The following is an 18,961-nucleotide window of genomic DNA, read 5'->3' on the forward strand; positions in this document are numbered from 1 at the left end:
AAAGCCAACTGATTCTTACTAGTTCAGGGTTGGAAGGAACTCCCAAAATGACCTAACTCATTCTCTATCCAGTGAGTTCTTTCTTTCACTGTATTCCTGACCCAGCATTTCTAATGCATTCTTCCTACTTTGTATAGTTCTGGGTACCAGGAGAGCTTTATTCTCTAGAAATTTCCACATTGATCATATGGAATCCACCAGTAAGAAAAAGAATAAAACCAAATCCCAACACCAAGATCCTGGCATGACTTGGGAATATGTGTCCGTGTGTGTATGTGTGTGTGTGTGTGTGTGTGTGTGTTTGCTTATTTGCTTGTTGCCTCCTCATTCACCCACTTACCTTAAATCGAATTCACCCACACTCTTTTCAAAGCATGGTGCCCAGAACATTGCAGAAAACTATCAAGTGGATTGCCTTCAGCATTTTAAATCTCTGACTTCACTAGCTGTTAACTTATTAATAGTCATTTTCAACACATTAGGGCTTAGATGTGCTGGAAGTGTAGCTCAGTGATAAGGTCTTACCTAGCATGATAAGACCCTGGGTTTAAGCCTCAGCACTTTAAAATAAAATAAAATCAAGCTGTTTATAACATTAACTATACAGAAAAAAACAACTCCCACATTCTCTTCAATATAATAAAATCTAGTCTGTTTCTCCCACTGTGTTCTCGAGCTGTTTCTGAGAATTCTTGTCCAGTAAAGAGTCTGCCTCCTTGATTAGACCTCAATTTAGTTTTTCCAGAGTAAACACTGACACACTTAGAGATGCTAACTTTATTTTGTAAAGGTACTAAATATAAGAGACAGATTATGTTTTCTAATCTGACTCAAGGATGACCTCATGGTTAAAAAAATCATATTAAAGTCCTATTAGATGTATTTCCTACATTGCTAGGTTTTAATTCACGCACTGTATCATAACATCACATTAAGCCAGCTTTAAGCCTGTGAGATGCTAAGCTGTGGTTGCTGATTGCTCATTCTATTCCTGATTAAATAAATGGAACCAGATCAAAACAAGATCAGGCAGGCATAAAAGAAGCTACAAATCTCCTCCACAGGACACACAAAAAAGCAGTTTTCCAAGGACCAACACTAGGTGTATATTTGTACTAAAACATCAACAAACAACATTGTTCAGGTAACTCAATTTCCAGTTATGAAAAATAAAGACATTTTACATATTTATAAATGTAAATCATTCCAGGAAAATATGATTATATTACTTAGACATCTGACTGAGATTGTGTTTTACTACTGGGAAGTAATAAGTATATCTATTATCTTTATACTTTTAAGACCAAGTATCATGGATTTTCTTTTTCTTTTGCTTCTTTTTCCTTCCTCCTTTTTTTTTTTTTTTTGAATTTTTAGTTTTGAAACAGAATCTCATTAGCCCAGGCTGGCCCCTGGAGCTCACTGTGTAGTAGGAGATGACCCTGAGCCTTTGCTTCCTTTACTTTCACCTCCTGAATCCAGGGATTAGAGGCATATGCTGCCAGGCATGGTTTTTCTGTTCTGAGATTCAACCCAGGGCTTCTCGCATGCCAGGCAAGTATTCTCCGGAGAGAACTACGTTCATGGTTTTTCAGTTAGTTTTTTAAAAAGTTCTAATAAGGCTGGGCAAGGTGGAACACATATTTAATCCCTGCAGTCTGATGGCAGAGGTAGATGGATGGATCTCTGTGAGTTTGAGGCCAACCTGATCTCTATAAAAAGTATCAGGCCCTCCTAGTTCCATGTACCCATCCTTTCCAAAGGAAAGATGAATAGGGAGACAGCAAGATTCCAGATGACAGAAGTCTAAAAGTGTCTTTCTATGTAATTTATTCACTGTTTTCAAATATTATTTCTTTCATTCTTTTCATAATTATGAAAGCCCACTGCCATCCCTCTTCATAAAATGGCACAGTGAAAAAGAGCAAGGTACTGTGATTTCCAAGAAGGGCTACACCCTTGTGTCCATCCCTGGAAACAACTGTCATGTCTGTTGCAATCAACCCCAAGTTAACATGGAGAGACAGAATCCTGCATCCCAGGGTTGATGTCAAATACATATTCCAATAGGCAAGCTGCCTCTTCATGCCCTGTCACAAACAGCAGAAGCAGGAAACTTTGGAGATAGGGGATGTGCTTGCTAGGCATTCCTTGGTTGAAGGCCTGCCTTTAGAGATGCAAGTGCCTCTTTATAAAAGGCTGTGGTGGGCTGAACAAGTCATGAGATTTGACATGTAGAGGCAGCTTGCATTTCATTTGCTGTGTGGACAGCAAAAACTGTCAAGCGTCTACTGTGAAGTGATTCAGAGAGTAGCATAGGAAAACAGACAGTGAAGGAACACAGATATCCCATAGCACTTACGTAGGTGTAGCAACTACTCAGCAGTGGTTTGACCAGTGTCTGTCCATCTGGTAGAATACAATCATTGAGGATCACAGATTTCTTGTTTATCTTAGAAACCCTAACCAGAATAATCCCCAGGACCACTCCTTCGCTTCTTCTCCTCTTCCTCCCCACCAGCTCCACCAATCTGTTTATTCCTTCCAGGACTTCTTTCTGTTCCCTGTGCCATTTTATTTAGAGGAATGATTATCTTAGGAAGCCCTTTTCAGGGGCCAGAGAGATGGTTCAGCAGTTATGAGCACTGGCTGTTCTTCCAGAAGACCTGTGTTTGATTCCCAGGACCCACATGGTGACTCAAACCATCAGTCACATAGTTCCAGGGGATCTGACACCCTCCGCTGACCTCAGTCATACACATGGGGCACAGGCAAAACAATCATACACATAAAATAAAATAAAAAAAGAAAGGAAAAGAAAACTGTTATTCTTGCTTAGTTAGTGCTGCCGTCAGTGAATAGAGACACAGTTTATGCACTGGCTGAGAAGCCAGAAAATCAAAGCTCTCTGAGGCCATCCTTGAGGCCAGGGCCTCTGTTCTCATCATCTTTCTGAGTATTCCCTCAGTAAGGACCCAGAAATAGGAAAAGATGAGGTACTGTCTCAGTGGCAGCCATGGCTGTCAGACAAGGGTTATCATTTGTAAGTTTAGAACCATTCAAAAATGTTTAAAAGCTTTAAATGCTATCAGATACTACCTCTCATGCAGGCATGGCTAACCCTTAGTCACACACAGCCAAGTATAGCAATGAGTCTGGTTAAAAAACAAACTCATGCCCAACAACAAAAACAAAATCAGAAACTTACTTAAAGCATTACATAATTTGTAACTTGATAACATGGTCCTCAACCATGAACTTTGTAGATTACAACATTATGGTGTTGTCACATCTAAAGTTTGGACATGCCTATAAATTATGTATAGAGTTGTAACATGGGGACAGTAAATAATTGAAGGTAGGGTTGGTTTAGGTGAATACCACTCACCAAAGCACAAGGACAATCGAAGTCTATTTTTCTTTAGAAAACAGACAGCAAAGATTTGTCTTTGTCTCGATTGGGGGGAATGGAGCCTATGGCTTCAGCATGGCACAAAAAGAGTAAACCAGAGAGCATAATCAAACATGGAATTATGTCCCATCATGCAGAGAGGATTGGAATAAACACCCTCTGCAGGCTCAGGATTTCAATGTTTTGTTCTCAGCAGGTGGTACTGTTTTGGGAAGTTGTGGAAGAGGTGGACTCCAGCTGGAGAAGGTGGGTGACCAAGAGAAAGTCCTTAAAGGAACATTATCCTTGGTCACTTTCTTCTGTGTATATGTTTCCTGGCCCACGATGAAGTGAACAGACCTCATCTCTGATGTCTTCTTCAACATGATGAACTGAATCCTTTGAAACTATGAATCCTTCCTCCCTTAAATGGTCTACGGAAATGCAGACATGGTGTTGGAACGCAACTAATGCAGCGAGATATCTCTAACACATCTGGAGGGTGCTTTAAGGAAACAGAAATTCTGTTTTGTTTCCCCAGGATGGTTATGAGCATGATCTCATAATTCCTTTTCACCACAAGTAATAAAACTCCAACTGTATTTTGAACAGAAAAGCCAGGTAACTCAGTTCTTCTCTCTTGAGAATTCAAATGACAACAATTTCAAAATAAAATGTAACAACTGCATTGCTGTCTGAATTGAAATACATACATTTGTAAATACATCTCTGGATGCTTTCTATTTTGGTGTGACTCAGAGGTAATTGAGAGGAAAATTTTAAGGTATCTATAAGTCATTTGTCTTGATTTCTTTCTCTTGCTGTGAACCTATTATTTATTCTAGTAATGCCTATATAAATATTCTCTGGTGACGGTGTCCCATCAGTTGTTTTCTGACTTCCACATGTGCCCCCTCCCTCATACACAAAATAAATAAGCAAATGTAAAAAGAAAAATTTAGGAAGTATGAACTGATTTAAATTTGATGATATGCTAATTTTCATAAGACAGAATAGGCATTTAATAAGTTATAAAGAAGATAATAAAGGCAAGTAATAACATTTTGATTCTAACTTTCTCTATAAAGCCAAAAAAAGTAAACAGTAAACATAAAAAATACTGTTCTGTTAGCAGTGTGTTTTTTCCCCTTCAAGAATTGACAATAGCATCAGGAACCTCAGATGACCAGAGTGAACTGGCTAGCCACATCAGGGGGAAATGTATCCTTTTGTAAATATACATGGCATTAACTTTCATCTTACACAGAGGCAGCCATCTTTCCCTAACTAATTCACCCAGACACTGGGACTATGATGGGACCATGGTCTGTTCCAGGGCACCCTTTTCTTTCAAACCTGAGGTGTGAGTTCATGAAAATATGCCTGCGAGCTTACTCACCACAGGCCTGTGGACGTCCCAGAATGCTCTCTCTTGGCTGTCAAGAATCTTCCTTTCAATTTTGTCTCTTTTCTTGTCCACTCTGTCAATGTGGTAACAATGAAGAGTTAGCAGGGTTAAGTGTACCGCCTCTGCACTGAAGGCCTCACCCAAGCAAATCTCCCTGTAGACTCACAAGGACTCACTTTGCTTGTGCTTCTGCTTGCATGAAAATGAACTCCCACTTCCGGGCAAATGCTCTCTGTAGCCTGGCCAGGCTTTCCTGAAAAAACATGGCACAGCTGTTATTCTAGTGTTCCTTCCAGAATCTCTAAAGTATTGTATATGCTCTGAATCTGAATCAACTGTGCTTTCTAAACTCAACTAATCATGGGCCTCATGGGCCCAGGCTAGCCTCTAACTTACCATGTAGCCAAAGCTGACTTTGAACTTCTCATTCTCTCCCCTTTACCTCCCCAGTGAGGGGATTATATATATATATATCTGCCAACATGCCTAGTTTATGTAGTTCTGGGGATAGAAAACAGAGCTTTGAGCATGCTAGGCAAGCACTTTATTAACTTTACTGAGTATTACTTTGTTTGGACTGAAGACAAATTCACTGCATCTGTTTGTGCTCACTCTATGGAAACAGGAAAGCAATGCCTTCCCACCACTGATCCAATTGGTTTGTTCAGGTCCTGAGAACAGCCATCAGTCCTTAGAAGCCAAGTATCTGCTCCTGCACCAGTACTCTGGATTAGTTATCATAACACGGCAATCATTAGAACAAATGATACCAGACTCCCTTGATCTGAAGGCGGCGATCAATCTGAAGGGTCTGCTAAATCGGTCCCCAGTGTAAACAGTTTTCAATCCTCAGAGGTTGGACATTATCGATATAGTAATTACCTGAAATCTTTACAATTAAGTTAGCCTAAGAGATATGCTTCTCTTTATATGTTGAGTTTGTATGTTTAGAATTCTACTGTCCTTAATGTGAGGGAAAAGAGGAAGTAGACAAAGAGGGCTCACTAAAGCACTGGGCTGTGAAGTCTGGTCCTTAGGATTCATTGATGCAGAAAGGCAGAGGACCCAGACATGGCCAAAGGTCTGATTTCTAATCATTTTACACCACTGTATGAACATCCTTGGTACTTACGGCTTCGTAATCTGCTAGCTCTAGCCTTGCCTTGTTTTGCATTGTTCTCTTGCAGAGGTAAACAGCTGAAAGGAAAAATAATATCATTTCTTGGTTGCTCATTAAAACTAAAATATTAAATACAGAACAATAGTACTACATGTCGAGATATTTATCACTTTCTCTCAAGTTTAATTTTCTATTGTTATCTCTTAGACAAAAATAAATGATGATAAAAGCACAAGTTTAAGATTCAAATACTGGCATTTAAGAAGTCACAAATAGGTAGAATGTTAAATGAGGGTAATCATTTATTGGTATTAAACAGTTGGCATAATTTTATCATCAACAAATAATGAGATAAATCTTTTCAGAGATTAAATGAACTTAAAATATAGATAAAAATCATTTTGTAAAAGGTGGTTGCATAAAGAGGTGTCTGATGGGCGTTTGAATTATTTTGAGATTCTATTGTATTGTCAACTACAAGGGTGTGTTATGTAAGCTCAAGGGTTCTTGGCTTCTTTTTCTCTTTGTTTTACAAGTCTCTCATTGGTCAGTTGCTCTGTGCTAGGAGTGCAGTGCACCCCTATAAAATATGCTTCCCCTCTATGGCCTTTTCCTCAGTCTGGTTGGCTACCATGCGAGTTGGTCATGGAGGTGACAGGGATGGCAGCATTACCTTGGAGCAGTTCTTTAGATGGTTGAAATTATCTTGATGACTCTCATGAACATGTCCACATAACCAGTTCTGCAGGTAGAGTCCCATTTCCCAGAATACCTTCCATCATTGTTTTCCATTAAGTGTGAAAGTTGGATCTCATGAAGCCCAATACTAATTAATTACATCAGTCTACATACTGAATGAAATCACTAGGTGAGTTTCATTAAGTATTCATTTTTGTAAAGCTATGCCTGTAGAGATGCTTTATACATATGACTTTGCACTTAACAATATTTGCCTTGGTTTGACACAAGGAACTACACACAGCTGCTATCAATCACTATGACTTCACTAGTTAAGAAATAGAGAAGACAGGAATGTGTAGTTCACAGGGGCTAGAAATGCAATGGCTAAATTTGTACTTGGAAAAAATATAACATGTGTGTGTGTGTGTGTGTGTGTGTGTGTGTGTGTGTGTTTTACTGGGGTTTGAACCCACCCAGGGCTTTGTGTGTGCTATGCAAATGCTCTATCCCTGAGCTATATGCTAACCCTCAAGTTGAAATGTACCTTTCTAAAGTAATTCCTTGGAAATCATGTGAGGCAATTTTGATGACTTTGTGGCATAAAATCAACAAGCAGTTGACAAGAAGCACTGCCACTTAAGTGTTAGCTGAATAATTAAGGAACGGGATTTGGTCCAAATGCATCTTGACCATTTGGTCGAAAAGCCACATTTCTGAATTAGGTCTCTTGAGTGAGGACTAGTTAGAAAGGGAAGGCCAAAAGGAGATCATTTCTCTTAATTCTGGAATTCTCTACAATGTGGAGCAGTCTCTTGCACACTGATGTCTGTGACAAAAATATTCAGGGTCCTACCCCATAGATGTCAGGAAGTTATGACACCTCCAGCTAAGGATGAAGACAAGAATGTTTACTTCATAAGGACTAGAAATGCAAAGGCCAAATGTGCACTTGGAAACATACAATACATAATCCAAACAATGCAAGTGAAACGTATGGTCAGGAGGCAGCTGTTTCTTTTAAAAGAATCTTTGAATGTTTATTTTGTGGATTAACTTTCCCCCTTTCCTTAAATTAAAAAAAAATCAGTTCCCACAATCTTGCTTCTCAAGTTTGGGTAGCTCAGGGAGTATCAAGATATTGACAATTTCCATCTCTAGTTATAAACTCCAAGCATGTTTTCAATGTTGGTTTAAAATTGACATCATCTACATGACTCCAACTTATGCATAAAAGGAGTGTATAGGATGTTCTTTAGCTGACCCTCCTCTTTGTCTCCAAGAGCCATTGACAGAGCCTCTAGTCCGGCAGTTCTCAATATGTGGGTTATGACCTTTTTGGAGGTCACTTATTAGATATCCTGCATATCAGATATTTATATTACAATCCATAATAGTAGCAAAATTACAGCTATGAAGTAGCAACAAAATCATTTTATAGTTGGGGGTCACCACAACATGAGTAACTGTATTAAAGGGTCACAGATTTGGGAAGGTTGAGAACCACTGCTGTAATCCTTCTGGTGATGTAGAACAAGAGAGAAAAAGAAGGAAGAAAAGGCAGAATAAATATTCCAAAGTTACATATCTTTATTCTACCTTGTGCATAATTTGAATTTTATTTCCAAAATAAAAGGCAAAAATTAGTAGACAACTTTAAACAGATATGTGTTTCAGCAGACTTTATATTAATTTTTATTATATTTATTGTATGTGTATGTATGTGCTTATAGGCACATATGTGTCATGGTGCACACCCATGTGTTCAAGTGCATGTGCGTGTGCATGTGTGTGTGTGATGGTCAGAGTACAATTTGTGGGAGGGAGTCAGTTCTCTCCTCCTACCATGTGGATTCCAGAGACTAAATTTACATCATCTAACTTGGCAGCAGGCACCTTACTCTGCTGAGCCCATCCCCTCTATTTTTACTTAAGTATGTATTAAGTATTTATTTAAGTGTTGTACAGCTTGATGCTTTGATATACACTTACAACATGGAAATGCTAAGTCACAGTCACTGTTTATCACCATCACCTCACCATCCTCATCCTCTTCACCCCCACATCCTGTCAGATAAGAATATTTAAAATCCACTCTTAGTGACCTTCAAACATACGTTCAAAGTGTTGTTGCATTTTATATGCTAGAATTCCCCAACTTATTCCTTCTAAGTGCAGAACTGAATTTGCCGATGATTAATGATGCTAAACATCTTTTCATAGGCCAGTGGTCATTTCTTTGTCTTTCCTTAAAAATATTTATCCAGGTACTTACTCATTATTTAACTGAATTATTTGCTTTCTGGCTTAACTGACGCACTGTGTTGATCTAGCTACTCTCTGGACTTGACAGAGGTTTGAAGCACATATTTTCTGCATGTTGCTTCTGTGGATTTTGGAAAATGTCCCCCACACCATCATTGTCACAGGTACTGATAGGTCCTCGTGCTCAGAAACATTTGCCAAGAGGAACTGCTCAGTATCTGCCGAGTGGAAGGAAACATCACGATTTATTGACCTTTTGAGGCTTTGTTTATTTGCCTGCTTGTCTTGTTTGGTGATTCAGCTAGCGGTGGTATTTTATATTGGAGGATTCGCCTTCTTTCAGTTAGATCTAAAACCAATTTGTATGCTAGAGGTGAAAGACGAAAGCTCACTGCATATGAAAGAAGTCCATTTTCCCCTAGGCTTCTTGAGAGAAGGCAATTTAATAATAAAGATGATATCCAGCAGATTAATTATGGATTGTGTGTGTGTGTGTGTGTGAACATATTCATATACTGTGCATCAGTGGTACATGTATTGCAATTTGCTTTTCTATATTAAACATAACAGGATTGAAATTTACTATGTTGTTTTATATGGATACAGTTTGTTTTCTATAGCCACCATATCCTATCCTGTGAATGAATAATGTGTGTGTGTGTGTGTGTGTGTGTTTGTGTGTGTGTGTGTGTGTGTGTATGTGATATTTTTAACCAGATTTCTATCACTAAATAAATAATTTTTGACTGTATGAATAATGACCAAATAAGAGTTTTTCTTGCTATATATTTGAAGTCTGTGGAAAATGGCAGAGTTTGAATTTTACAACGTTGCTACATTTTTGTACATAATGATCTTCTTTCAAGGAATGATGAAATTTTTCCTCCTTTGGGTTTTTGCTAGTCTGGCTGGAGAGAGATGTGTTAAAGTCCAATGGTTTCATTATCTTTCTGTATCTGTCTTATTAAATTTCCATCATTTTTCATGTTATAGGTTTTGCTATAACATATTTCTATGGATTGTTAACTCCACCAATTCAATATTTTTTAATTTAAATTTTCTATTTAATGTTTTTCCATTTAATATTTTTAATTTAATCAATATTACTACTGCTAATTTCGTCTTCTTGTTGTATTATATTTGCCTGATACATCTTTGTATACCATTTTATTTATTTACTTATTTAGCTAGTTTTTGGGACAAGGTCTAACTGTGTAACACAAGTTGGCCTTAAATTCTCCATGAATGTCAGACTGACCTCAGCCTCCCAGAGATTTTCCTGCCTCTGCCTCTAGAGAGCTGGGATTAAGGGAGTGTGCCACCATTTGCTAAAACTGAGTTACCCTGTTTCACTTAAAATCCAACTATGATACTATTCTTTTGGTAGACAAATTTAAATATTTTCATCCTTAATTTTATTTTATGTGAACAGGTATTTTGCTTGAATGTATATGTCTGTGTACATCATACATGCCAGGTGCCAGAGAAGAGCATCAGGTTCCTTGGAACTGGAGTTACAGATGGTGGTGAACCTTCATAGGGTTGCTGGGAATCAAACCTGGGTCTTCTGGAAGAGCAGCAAGTGCTCTTAGCCACTGAGCCATCTCTCCAGCCCCTTTTCATTCTTTGGTATTCCTTTCCTCACATCTTCTTTTCCCCATTTCCTTTCTCCTCTTTCTTCCTTTATTTTCTACTATTTGGTTCATGAGTGAGTTTCCTTTAACTCCTACATTAGCATTTGATAAGTAACAAAACTTGTTATCATTCAACCTTATCTCCTCAAATAAAGGCTAAATTATAACCTCAGAAATTAAATGGTAACTAATACAATCCATCATCCATGATTAAAAAAAAAACAAAAACAGTTTATCCTCACTCTTTACAGTCTTCTAATGTTTGAATACAATTTATTTTGTACTGCTAATTATCATTTTATAATGAATCATAATACTCATAATTCATTTGAAAACTATTTTGATCCAGTTGTTTTGGATCCTGGAGGGAAGGCAGTTAAAGCTGTTGTCTTGGGAAATTAAACAGAAAACTGTATTATTTATTTGAAAACTGTGTAAATTTATTTGAACCAATGAGCTTAGAGTCTTTCAAAGCTCTTGTCCATTACTGTTTAGGATTCCAATATTGTTTCTGGTTTTCCTGGGTGTTTTCCCACTTGTCTGGAGGAGGTAACTATGCAGGTGACAGGGAGCTGGAGAGCAGCATGCTGAGCTCCAGGCTTTCTGTCAAGTGGCCCCTGAAGCGCACACTCTATAGCTTCCTTCCATTCCTTCTACTGGCTGTTAAATTGCTACTGAACATCTGGGAGTCCATGCTAGCTGAAGAATGGAAGTCCGATCAGGGATGAGACCTTCTGCTATAGTGCCACACTGAAGTCAAAGAAACCTTGAAAGTCAAGCAGGCTTTCTCTGCCCTCCCAGCTCTTAATCGTATTTCTAGCCCTTGTAAATAAACAGGGAAACCTTAATGCGGTTACTTGGACTTGGCCCAATGCTCTAAAGCTGCCAAATTTCTTGAGAAAAGAAACTTTAGTTATATCCATAGAGTACTTTCCTAGGTCTAAGTCCGACCAATTCCATTCAAGTGAGTGGTGCTCTGCACTGTCTGTTGTTCACACTCCTTTCTGTGTTTCTGTCTACTTGCTACCAGCTTTGCCTTTCCTCATTTTAGTCTATGCAGGGAAAGAAAGGAGCGATTTTGAGAAACTTCTGGAAAGTATGGTATGTCAGTCTATTGTTGCTTCTTAGATCTATCTGCCTTGAGACTCAAATGCAGTCTATGTTTAATGGACGTATAGGTGAGACCTCAGTGATTTGGGAGTTTAAAAAATATATACTGAAATTATTATTAATTTAATTCTAAAGAATGCTATAGCTCCATTTTTCAAAAATAGAAGATCCCTGGATTTGTGGAGATGGCTCAGTGGGTAAAAGCACTGGCTCAACCATGCAAACCTGGCCCCAGCTACCTCACAAAAAGCTGGGCATGTCTATTATGAGCTTTTAACACCAGCACTGTGGGCGGAGATAGGATTCCAAGAGCTCACTGGTCAGTCAGCTTATATCCAACTGCAAATTTCTAGTTCAGTGAGAAACTCTGTCTCAAGACATTAAGGCTGATTGGTATAAAGGAAAACACCCATCACACTGCTCTGGCCCCCACATGCATACCCACGGCATACACACCAGCACACTAATATGTATGCACCCTGAACATACAGCACACACAAGTTCTTATACAAAAAACTCAATTATGTATGTCTGTGAATCTGAGACCCATCTCAGAGACATTGTGAGACGGTCTCCATTAAAGAAAATAAAGCCAACAAAAGGACAGTGAACTCTTTTTCCTGTGTCATCACTGGTCCCCCTCTCCTCTCCCACTCCTCTTCCTTTGTGTGATGTATTTATCAACGATACATTTAAACTTTTCAGAAATCTTTGGGCTGTGGGAGGGCTCAGTAGGTAAATGTGATGGCTGCCAGCACTGACAATCTGAGTTCAATCCCTGGTATCCACATGGACAAAGGAGACAACCAGCTCTTTCAAGTTGTCCTCTACCTCCACACATGGAATGACAATTGTGTCCCCTATGTAACTTTTAAAACAAAAAAATTAAAATTTCATGAATTTTAACTAGCATTCCTAGTACTTTCAAATGTAATGCTTAACACTTTTTCTTATTCCTCCAATCCTAAAACAGCCTGTGGTGGTTTGAATGAAAATAGCCCCATAGGGAGTGGCACTATTGGGAGGTGTGGCCTTTTTGGAGGAAGTGTGTCAATGGGGGTGGGCTTTGAGGTTTCAGAAGGCCCACTGACACCCTCTCTTCCTAATGCCTGAGCATCCAGATATAGAACTCGCAGCTTTTTCTCCAGTCTCAGGTCTGCCTGCACCCTGCCATGCTTCCCACCATATGATAATGGACTAAAGCTCCGAAACTGTAAGCCTCCACCTCAATGAAATGTCTTCCTTATTAAAAGTTGCTGCGGTCATGGTGTCTTTTCACACCAACAGAGACCCTAACTAGGACATGACCTCAACTCTTCCTTCAGTGACCACTACTGATCTCCTAAGCTCTCCTGAGCACCCTAGTATATGTTCTCTATCTCTGAACCTGATTTCCAGATTTCCCAACGTCTCTATCAACTGTTGAACATTCTGGATTGGTCTTTCAATTTACCAAGTCATCACCTCCAATTTATTCCAACTTGCTCATTGAGGCTTTGATTACACTATCTTCATTTTGCATTAATGCAAGATCCACAGGATTGATTCTCAAATCTTTCTGGAAACATTCCCGTGTTCTATTTTATTTTCTGACATTTCTAGTTCTCTTTGTAATCATCTAACAATTTACTTAAATTGCTCTAACCCACACCCCTGGTTCACCTGTTCTTCTTCCCTATGGCTTCATGTTTCCTTGGGTGGTGTCTCATTTTTCACTTTGAGCTTGTCTGTTTAGCACACCAGGCTCTTCTCAGTGTTCTGTACACCAGCTATAAAACAATGTTCTGTAGTAATTTCAGGTTTTCCTTGTCCTGGTACCCCAAACTGGCCATCAGTCAGAAACCCGTTTTTCTGTTGGTGTAGTGGCTTGACCAGTGACTTCCTTCTTAGGCTTCTCACATGCTTGTGACTGTACTTCTGAAATATCATTTTGTTTTTCTCCCAGCTTCCTTACTGCTTTCATGGGAGGCTTGGTATAGTTACAATGACTTCACATTGAAGTCCTGTGCTATCTCAAGTCTCAGCAAAGTTCTTTGTCAAGTCGTTTCCTGTCACTCTCAGGGCACTGACCCTGTCAGCACTCTGGTCTTTTCCAACGTTCAATCCAGTTTTCCTCAGACCTCTGTAGGCTTTCGGATTTAGTGCTTTCATTCTGCTTCATTATTTACGATACGGAGTGGCTACTTTTCTCTAAACCGTGAGTTTTTACTGTACTTTAGCCTCCGTTTCTTTATGTCTGAAGACAGCTGCCACTTATTTCAGCTCTGAAAACTCATGCTCATGGAGTTGCAACACCACCAGAGCAATTTGCACGGCAGGTCTTGTCCAGTAAAAGGCTGATTTCCTTCAGAGTACTGGCTCCCACCTTGCAAAGCAGGTCTCCAACAGAAACCATTTCAAATGCAAACTGTGTTAAAACAGTGTTTTGTTGTCGTTTTAACCAGAAAGGTAAAGTCTAGTATTGCTGATGAAGGTGGGGAAAAATGGTTTTCTTTAAACTATGAAAAATTACAAATGTGGACCCTTCCATCCTGTTATGATGTATGTCTAAATGTTATAGAAACTTTGCTGTAAGAAGCTGATTTTATTCTGATGCTAGCTAAATTTTCAAATAAAATCTTAATTTAAACTAGAAAAGATATTCTGACTTCTATTTTTTTTAATCCCATTTTTCCCAGGCTATACATTATTGTATTTCTTTGCATATATAATAGAAAGGGATTTTAAAAAAAATAATATGGTCTCATACATCCCAGGGCTGGTCTTGTACTCCCTAAGTAGCCAAAGATAACTCCGAATTTCTAATCCCCCTACCTTTGCTGCTTGAACCCCAGCCCTTATATTTCTTCAAGCATGCTTTGCTGCTACTTTTTCTGTTTGTCCTATGTATATAGTGCCTATGTAACTCACACACACAGACACACACACACACACACACACACACACACACACACACACACACACACACCAAGGTGTACATGCACACACACAATATGAGGAGTAAAGATAAAGGCAATTTAATTTCGGTATAATTTTGGAGTCAATCTACGTACAGTCACAATATTATTAAAATAATAATATCTCTATTTTTAACAAAAATGGCACTTACTCCCTCCTTTTTCAGGTCTTCCTTTCTTCCAAATTGTTAAGAGAAATTAAATAATAGTCATCTACTTTTTAGAAAGTATTCATATTCCATCTAAGGTCTGAGCTGAGGATTGGAAATGACATCTGGTAGGGAGCTCCAGGCCCTCTTTGTAACCTAAGCACAAACATTGCTCTTTCTCAGCTGGAAAATACGCCTAAATCAGAGTCATGCCTTGGAAGTCTTTGCCAGCCTTACCCTTGCTTCCCCTCCAGGGAATCTAGCCAGAGGTACTATGCTATAACTTGGAGAACAGCACAATAACCCTGGGAACAATGTACTATCAGTTTCTTGTATTATAACAGCCTCAAGCTGCTCAACGCTTCACAAAGGAAGTGGAGAGCAGCGGTGGGACACTGAGATGCCTTAGAAAAAATATTTCTTAGTTCAAAGAGAAAGCTCTTTGGAAAGAATCTGATACCACAATCTTAACAGGAAAGCAATCTGGGTCAGCTGCCTAAGCAGCCACTTGAGAGTGCATTTAGTCACAACAAATGCTACAGATACAATGGTGTGGCACACCTGGAACACTTAATATCCTTCGGACAATGGTAATTATTAGTAAACTTTAAAAAATCTTTATTGTCTGTCCTACAAAGTACAGATCCAGGGGTTTTTCTAATTGTCTCATTTTTTTTTCAGTATTTTAGTATGGCCAATGAGAGATGTGGCTTTGGCCTGGTGGCCTTGCATTTCTCAGAATACCAGCTGCCTTGGTGAGATGGCCAGATGGGATGATTGCTCAGGTGTCCTGTGCTCTGACTCTTAAGGATGAAGGAAGCCAGATTCTGTCAGACATTGGGAGCAGGGTTGGCACTGGAGCAGTGGCTGAGAACTCACATCTGGTCCACAAGCAAGGGCAGAGAGAGAAAGAGACATGGGGATGGCCCCAGTTTTTGAAATTTCAAAGCATGCCTCCAGTGACACACTGCCTCCAACAAGGCCACACCTTTGAATCCTTCCCAAACAGTTTTAATAACTGGATACCAAGCATTCAAATATATGAGCCTATGGGTGACTGGGAGGCTTCCTATTCAAAACCTTACCAAGGACCTTACATTATTTCTCCCTCCTTAGTGTAAAATCTAAAGATTTCCTCTTACTCAAAGATAGCACAGAAACAAAATACTACCTTTTCTCCACCCTCAGTTTGATTAAGCAAAAGTTGAACTTGAACATGTGAGTGGACCTTTTAATTAAAGACTAGCTTTTCTGGCAAATCACTTGAACATAAATGTGGTGGTCAAAAGTCTCGCTAATAAGTCAGGACTATCATTGTTTATACCGTGGCCACTATGAATAGCAATTTTCCTTTAGTAAAATTTTAATGGAGATCAGAATGCTCCTTGTAGTTACCAGCTTATGAAAGTGAGGGACAGACTAACTATGCTTTCTAAAGAGCCTAAAGTAATTCAGTGGAGACTTGCTTGTACGTAGATAGTTTCTAAGTCTCCTGTGTCCTTTCCATCCCTTCTTTGTTAGATAAAACTCTACCAAAACCAAAATATTTTCATCCAATCTAGGCCCCTCACCATGAATTAACACGAATTGTGCCCATTGTACTAAAGCTTGAAAAGGGTTCCTTGGAATTTTCTCTCAATAATTCATGAGAAAATGTGGTTTACTTGGCTCACCCAAACAACTGGGCTGGGGAAAGTTTGTCAATCCATACAAACCTGGAATCCATGATTCTCAAAGTAAGATCTACAGAGAAGTCACTGTTCTGGGCTCTAAAATGTCCTCACATTGCAATGGTTTCTTTCAGTTTACACAGAACAATGACAAGCAAATAGGTCACACTATGATTGGAATGCACAAAGTGAAGCTAGCTGGCTACTGAAACTTACGGAGGTCTCTACTTCATAACATATGGCAATACCACATAGTTACACTAATCATCCGAGTGGATATTTCATGCCTGCTCAGAAGTGTCATTCTGACTTGGTCCTGATTTTCAGAGAACAATGTTCATGGGTTTAAATTGAAAAGCAATGTTCATTTCATGTCAATTAAGTTTGCTATAAATTAATTGATTAATCCCACAGAATATAATGAGCCATGTCTGTATAAGTGGTATTGCTGGGATGTAAAAATCTAGTAAGTTCACAAATGAGCGAGGTCATGCTATAGTTCAAATGTGAGGTCCCACATTCCTCATTGTGAAGCAGACTCATCTCTTTTCCTAATGTATGGTTCTGTACACTGTCACATTATTATCATCATTTCCTTTTCTATCTAAACCTTAATGGTAACACCATGGAACTACAATATTTTGATTGACATAAAGATGTCATATTCAGAAGAGTTTGAAACTCAGTTCTAAACTAAGTTATTGATAGAAAAATATCATCCAAATAGACTGCTTGTTAGGGGTCTTTCTTCCTAGATAAGCAGCTGAACACATGTGCCAAGTACATGTGTTATCTTGCTTTCTCTGCAGGTCTCGACCTTCAGGGAAGTTTGTTTAATGGTGTTCAGCTTTCTTCCATATAGAACCTAATGACATCTTTTAGGAATTAACATGCCCCCTAAAATCCATCATTCACTCATTTATTCTTTCTTTCCCTCTTCCTTCTTTTCTGTTTTTCACTTCATTGACAAATTAGTTCCAGCTTATTGTTTGTTGTCCTATTTCTTTTTCTAACAACTCTTCCAAAAATTTCACCTCCCTAGATTTCTCATCTACTCTACATGGGTGTGCAATCCACCTGAGAAACAATCTGGCTTAGTGGATCATGGCCCTGTCCTTTGATTTAATATCAGTGGAGTAGAACTTCTACACATCTGATTCTTAACTATTTTTCATCTATAGAGCATGGCTAGAAACATTTTAAAGATTTTTTTTGTGAGAGATAAAAATTAGATAATGTTTGTAAATATCCAATGAGAGTCATTAGGGGATATTCAAGCTCCTGCCATAGTATCGGTTAACATGTAGTTAGACAATTAGAAATAACCATTCAAAATCAGACAAAACAGAAAACCATCAGAAATAGAAAATCAATCTAATTTGTCTCCATAAATCCAAATAGTCACTGGCCTTCAATCTTTAATGTACACCTTGAAGAGGTTATTTATAATGTTTACTGGGAGCCTAAGTCAGAGTCCCAAGCTCAACTGATTGGGAAAAACACCAAGAATTTATACTTAAAATCACTCCTATTGATATGGGTAAGTCAGAGCTACACTCATAGAATAGTCAGTCCCTGAACATACACATATTATACTTACATATGTATATTTATAACCTTGATGATAGAATATATAAATAAATAATGATGTAAAGACAAAAGTAATATTGATACTAGTTAGACATTTAAGAACTTAATGTATATTACTATGAAATAGAAAACACATTCCTTTCCCTTTTTGCAGCTTTGCAGAGAATTTAAAGTAAAAAGATACACTCATAAAGAAAGTAAAGAAGGAGCCCAATAAGACAGGCCATTAGGTATTATCATGCCCAAGTCAGTGGGCTGGTTTCTTATATAGAGAGACAAATAACTGAATATTCCCAAGCTGGTGGCTCAGAGATTTGTGGAACAATTTTCAATATAACTGAATACATAGCTAGAGATCAGATTATGAACTGGGGGCACCCTCCAAACACTGGTGGGATTTACATATTTATTTTATTGATATCACACTTAAGACTAGTTCACTTTCCGTTTGGATAACTATTTGTGTACTGGATTTGGAGTGATACAAGTTCTACAGCCAACACATTTATATGCTTTTATAATACTCTTACATGTAAATAGTCTTACATGTAGATATTTGAACAAGACTGTGAAGCAGGTGCTTAAATATTTGGAAATAAAACCCTAAAAGTTAGACAGACTATTTAACAACTAAAATTTTCTTTTTTTTTAACAACTGAAATTTTCATTGAGAAGTTTTGTGAAATGTCAAAGCTTCTGTTAAGAAGAATTTACAAGTATAATTTTCATTCTTCAGATGGCATAAATATTTTAGTTCCTTTTAATAAATAGTGTTGATAATGAGTAATCTTTTTACTATTATGAAAATAAGCTACATTTTCTTTTTAAGAAGGTAGCTTGTTATATTTTTCATATTTGAATATAGTTAATAAATATTCATGATGAATATTTATTTTATAAAAGAATTGTAATGCTCATATTACCTCTTATAACAAGCAAAAAAAGTATGCAATAATTAAAGGTTTTATTTTATATTAAGATAGATATAG

General features: G+C 38.1%; 1 protein-coding gene across 7 annotated transcripts in view; it reads right to left on the minus strand.

Annotated features, from left to right (window-relative positions):
* Rgs7 (regulator of G protein signaling 7) overlaps positions 1-18,961 on the minus strand; it is a 390,273-nt gene that overhangs the window by 52,128 nt on the left and 319,184 nt on the right. For all 7 annotated transcript variants that reach the window (XM_052737711.1, XM_052737709.1, XM_052737706.1 and 4 more), the window contains 3 exons: positions 5,932-5,996; positions 4,976-5,052; positions 4,791-4,872 (listed from right to left, as the gene is read on the minus strand). In XM_052737711.1, coding sequence (XP_052593671.1) covers positions 4,791-4,872; positions 4,976-5,052; positions 5,932-5,996 — 224 coding nt within the window. The remainder of the gene's footprint in view (positions 1-4,790; positions 4,873-4,975; positions 5,053-5,931; positions 5,997-18,961) is intronic.

Source organism: Peromyscus californicus, unplaced genomic scaffold, assembly GCF_007827085.1.
Source record: "Peromyscus californicus insignis strain IS unplaced genomic scaffold, ASM782708v3 Scaffold_14__1_contigs__length_90479793_seg_2, whole genome shotgun sequence".
Lineage (NCBI taxonomy): Eukaryota > Metazoa > Chordata > Mammalia > Rodentia > Cricetidae > Peromyscus > Peromyscus californicus.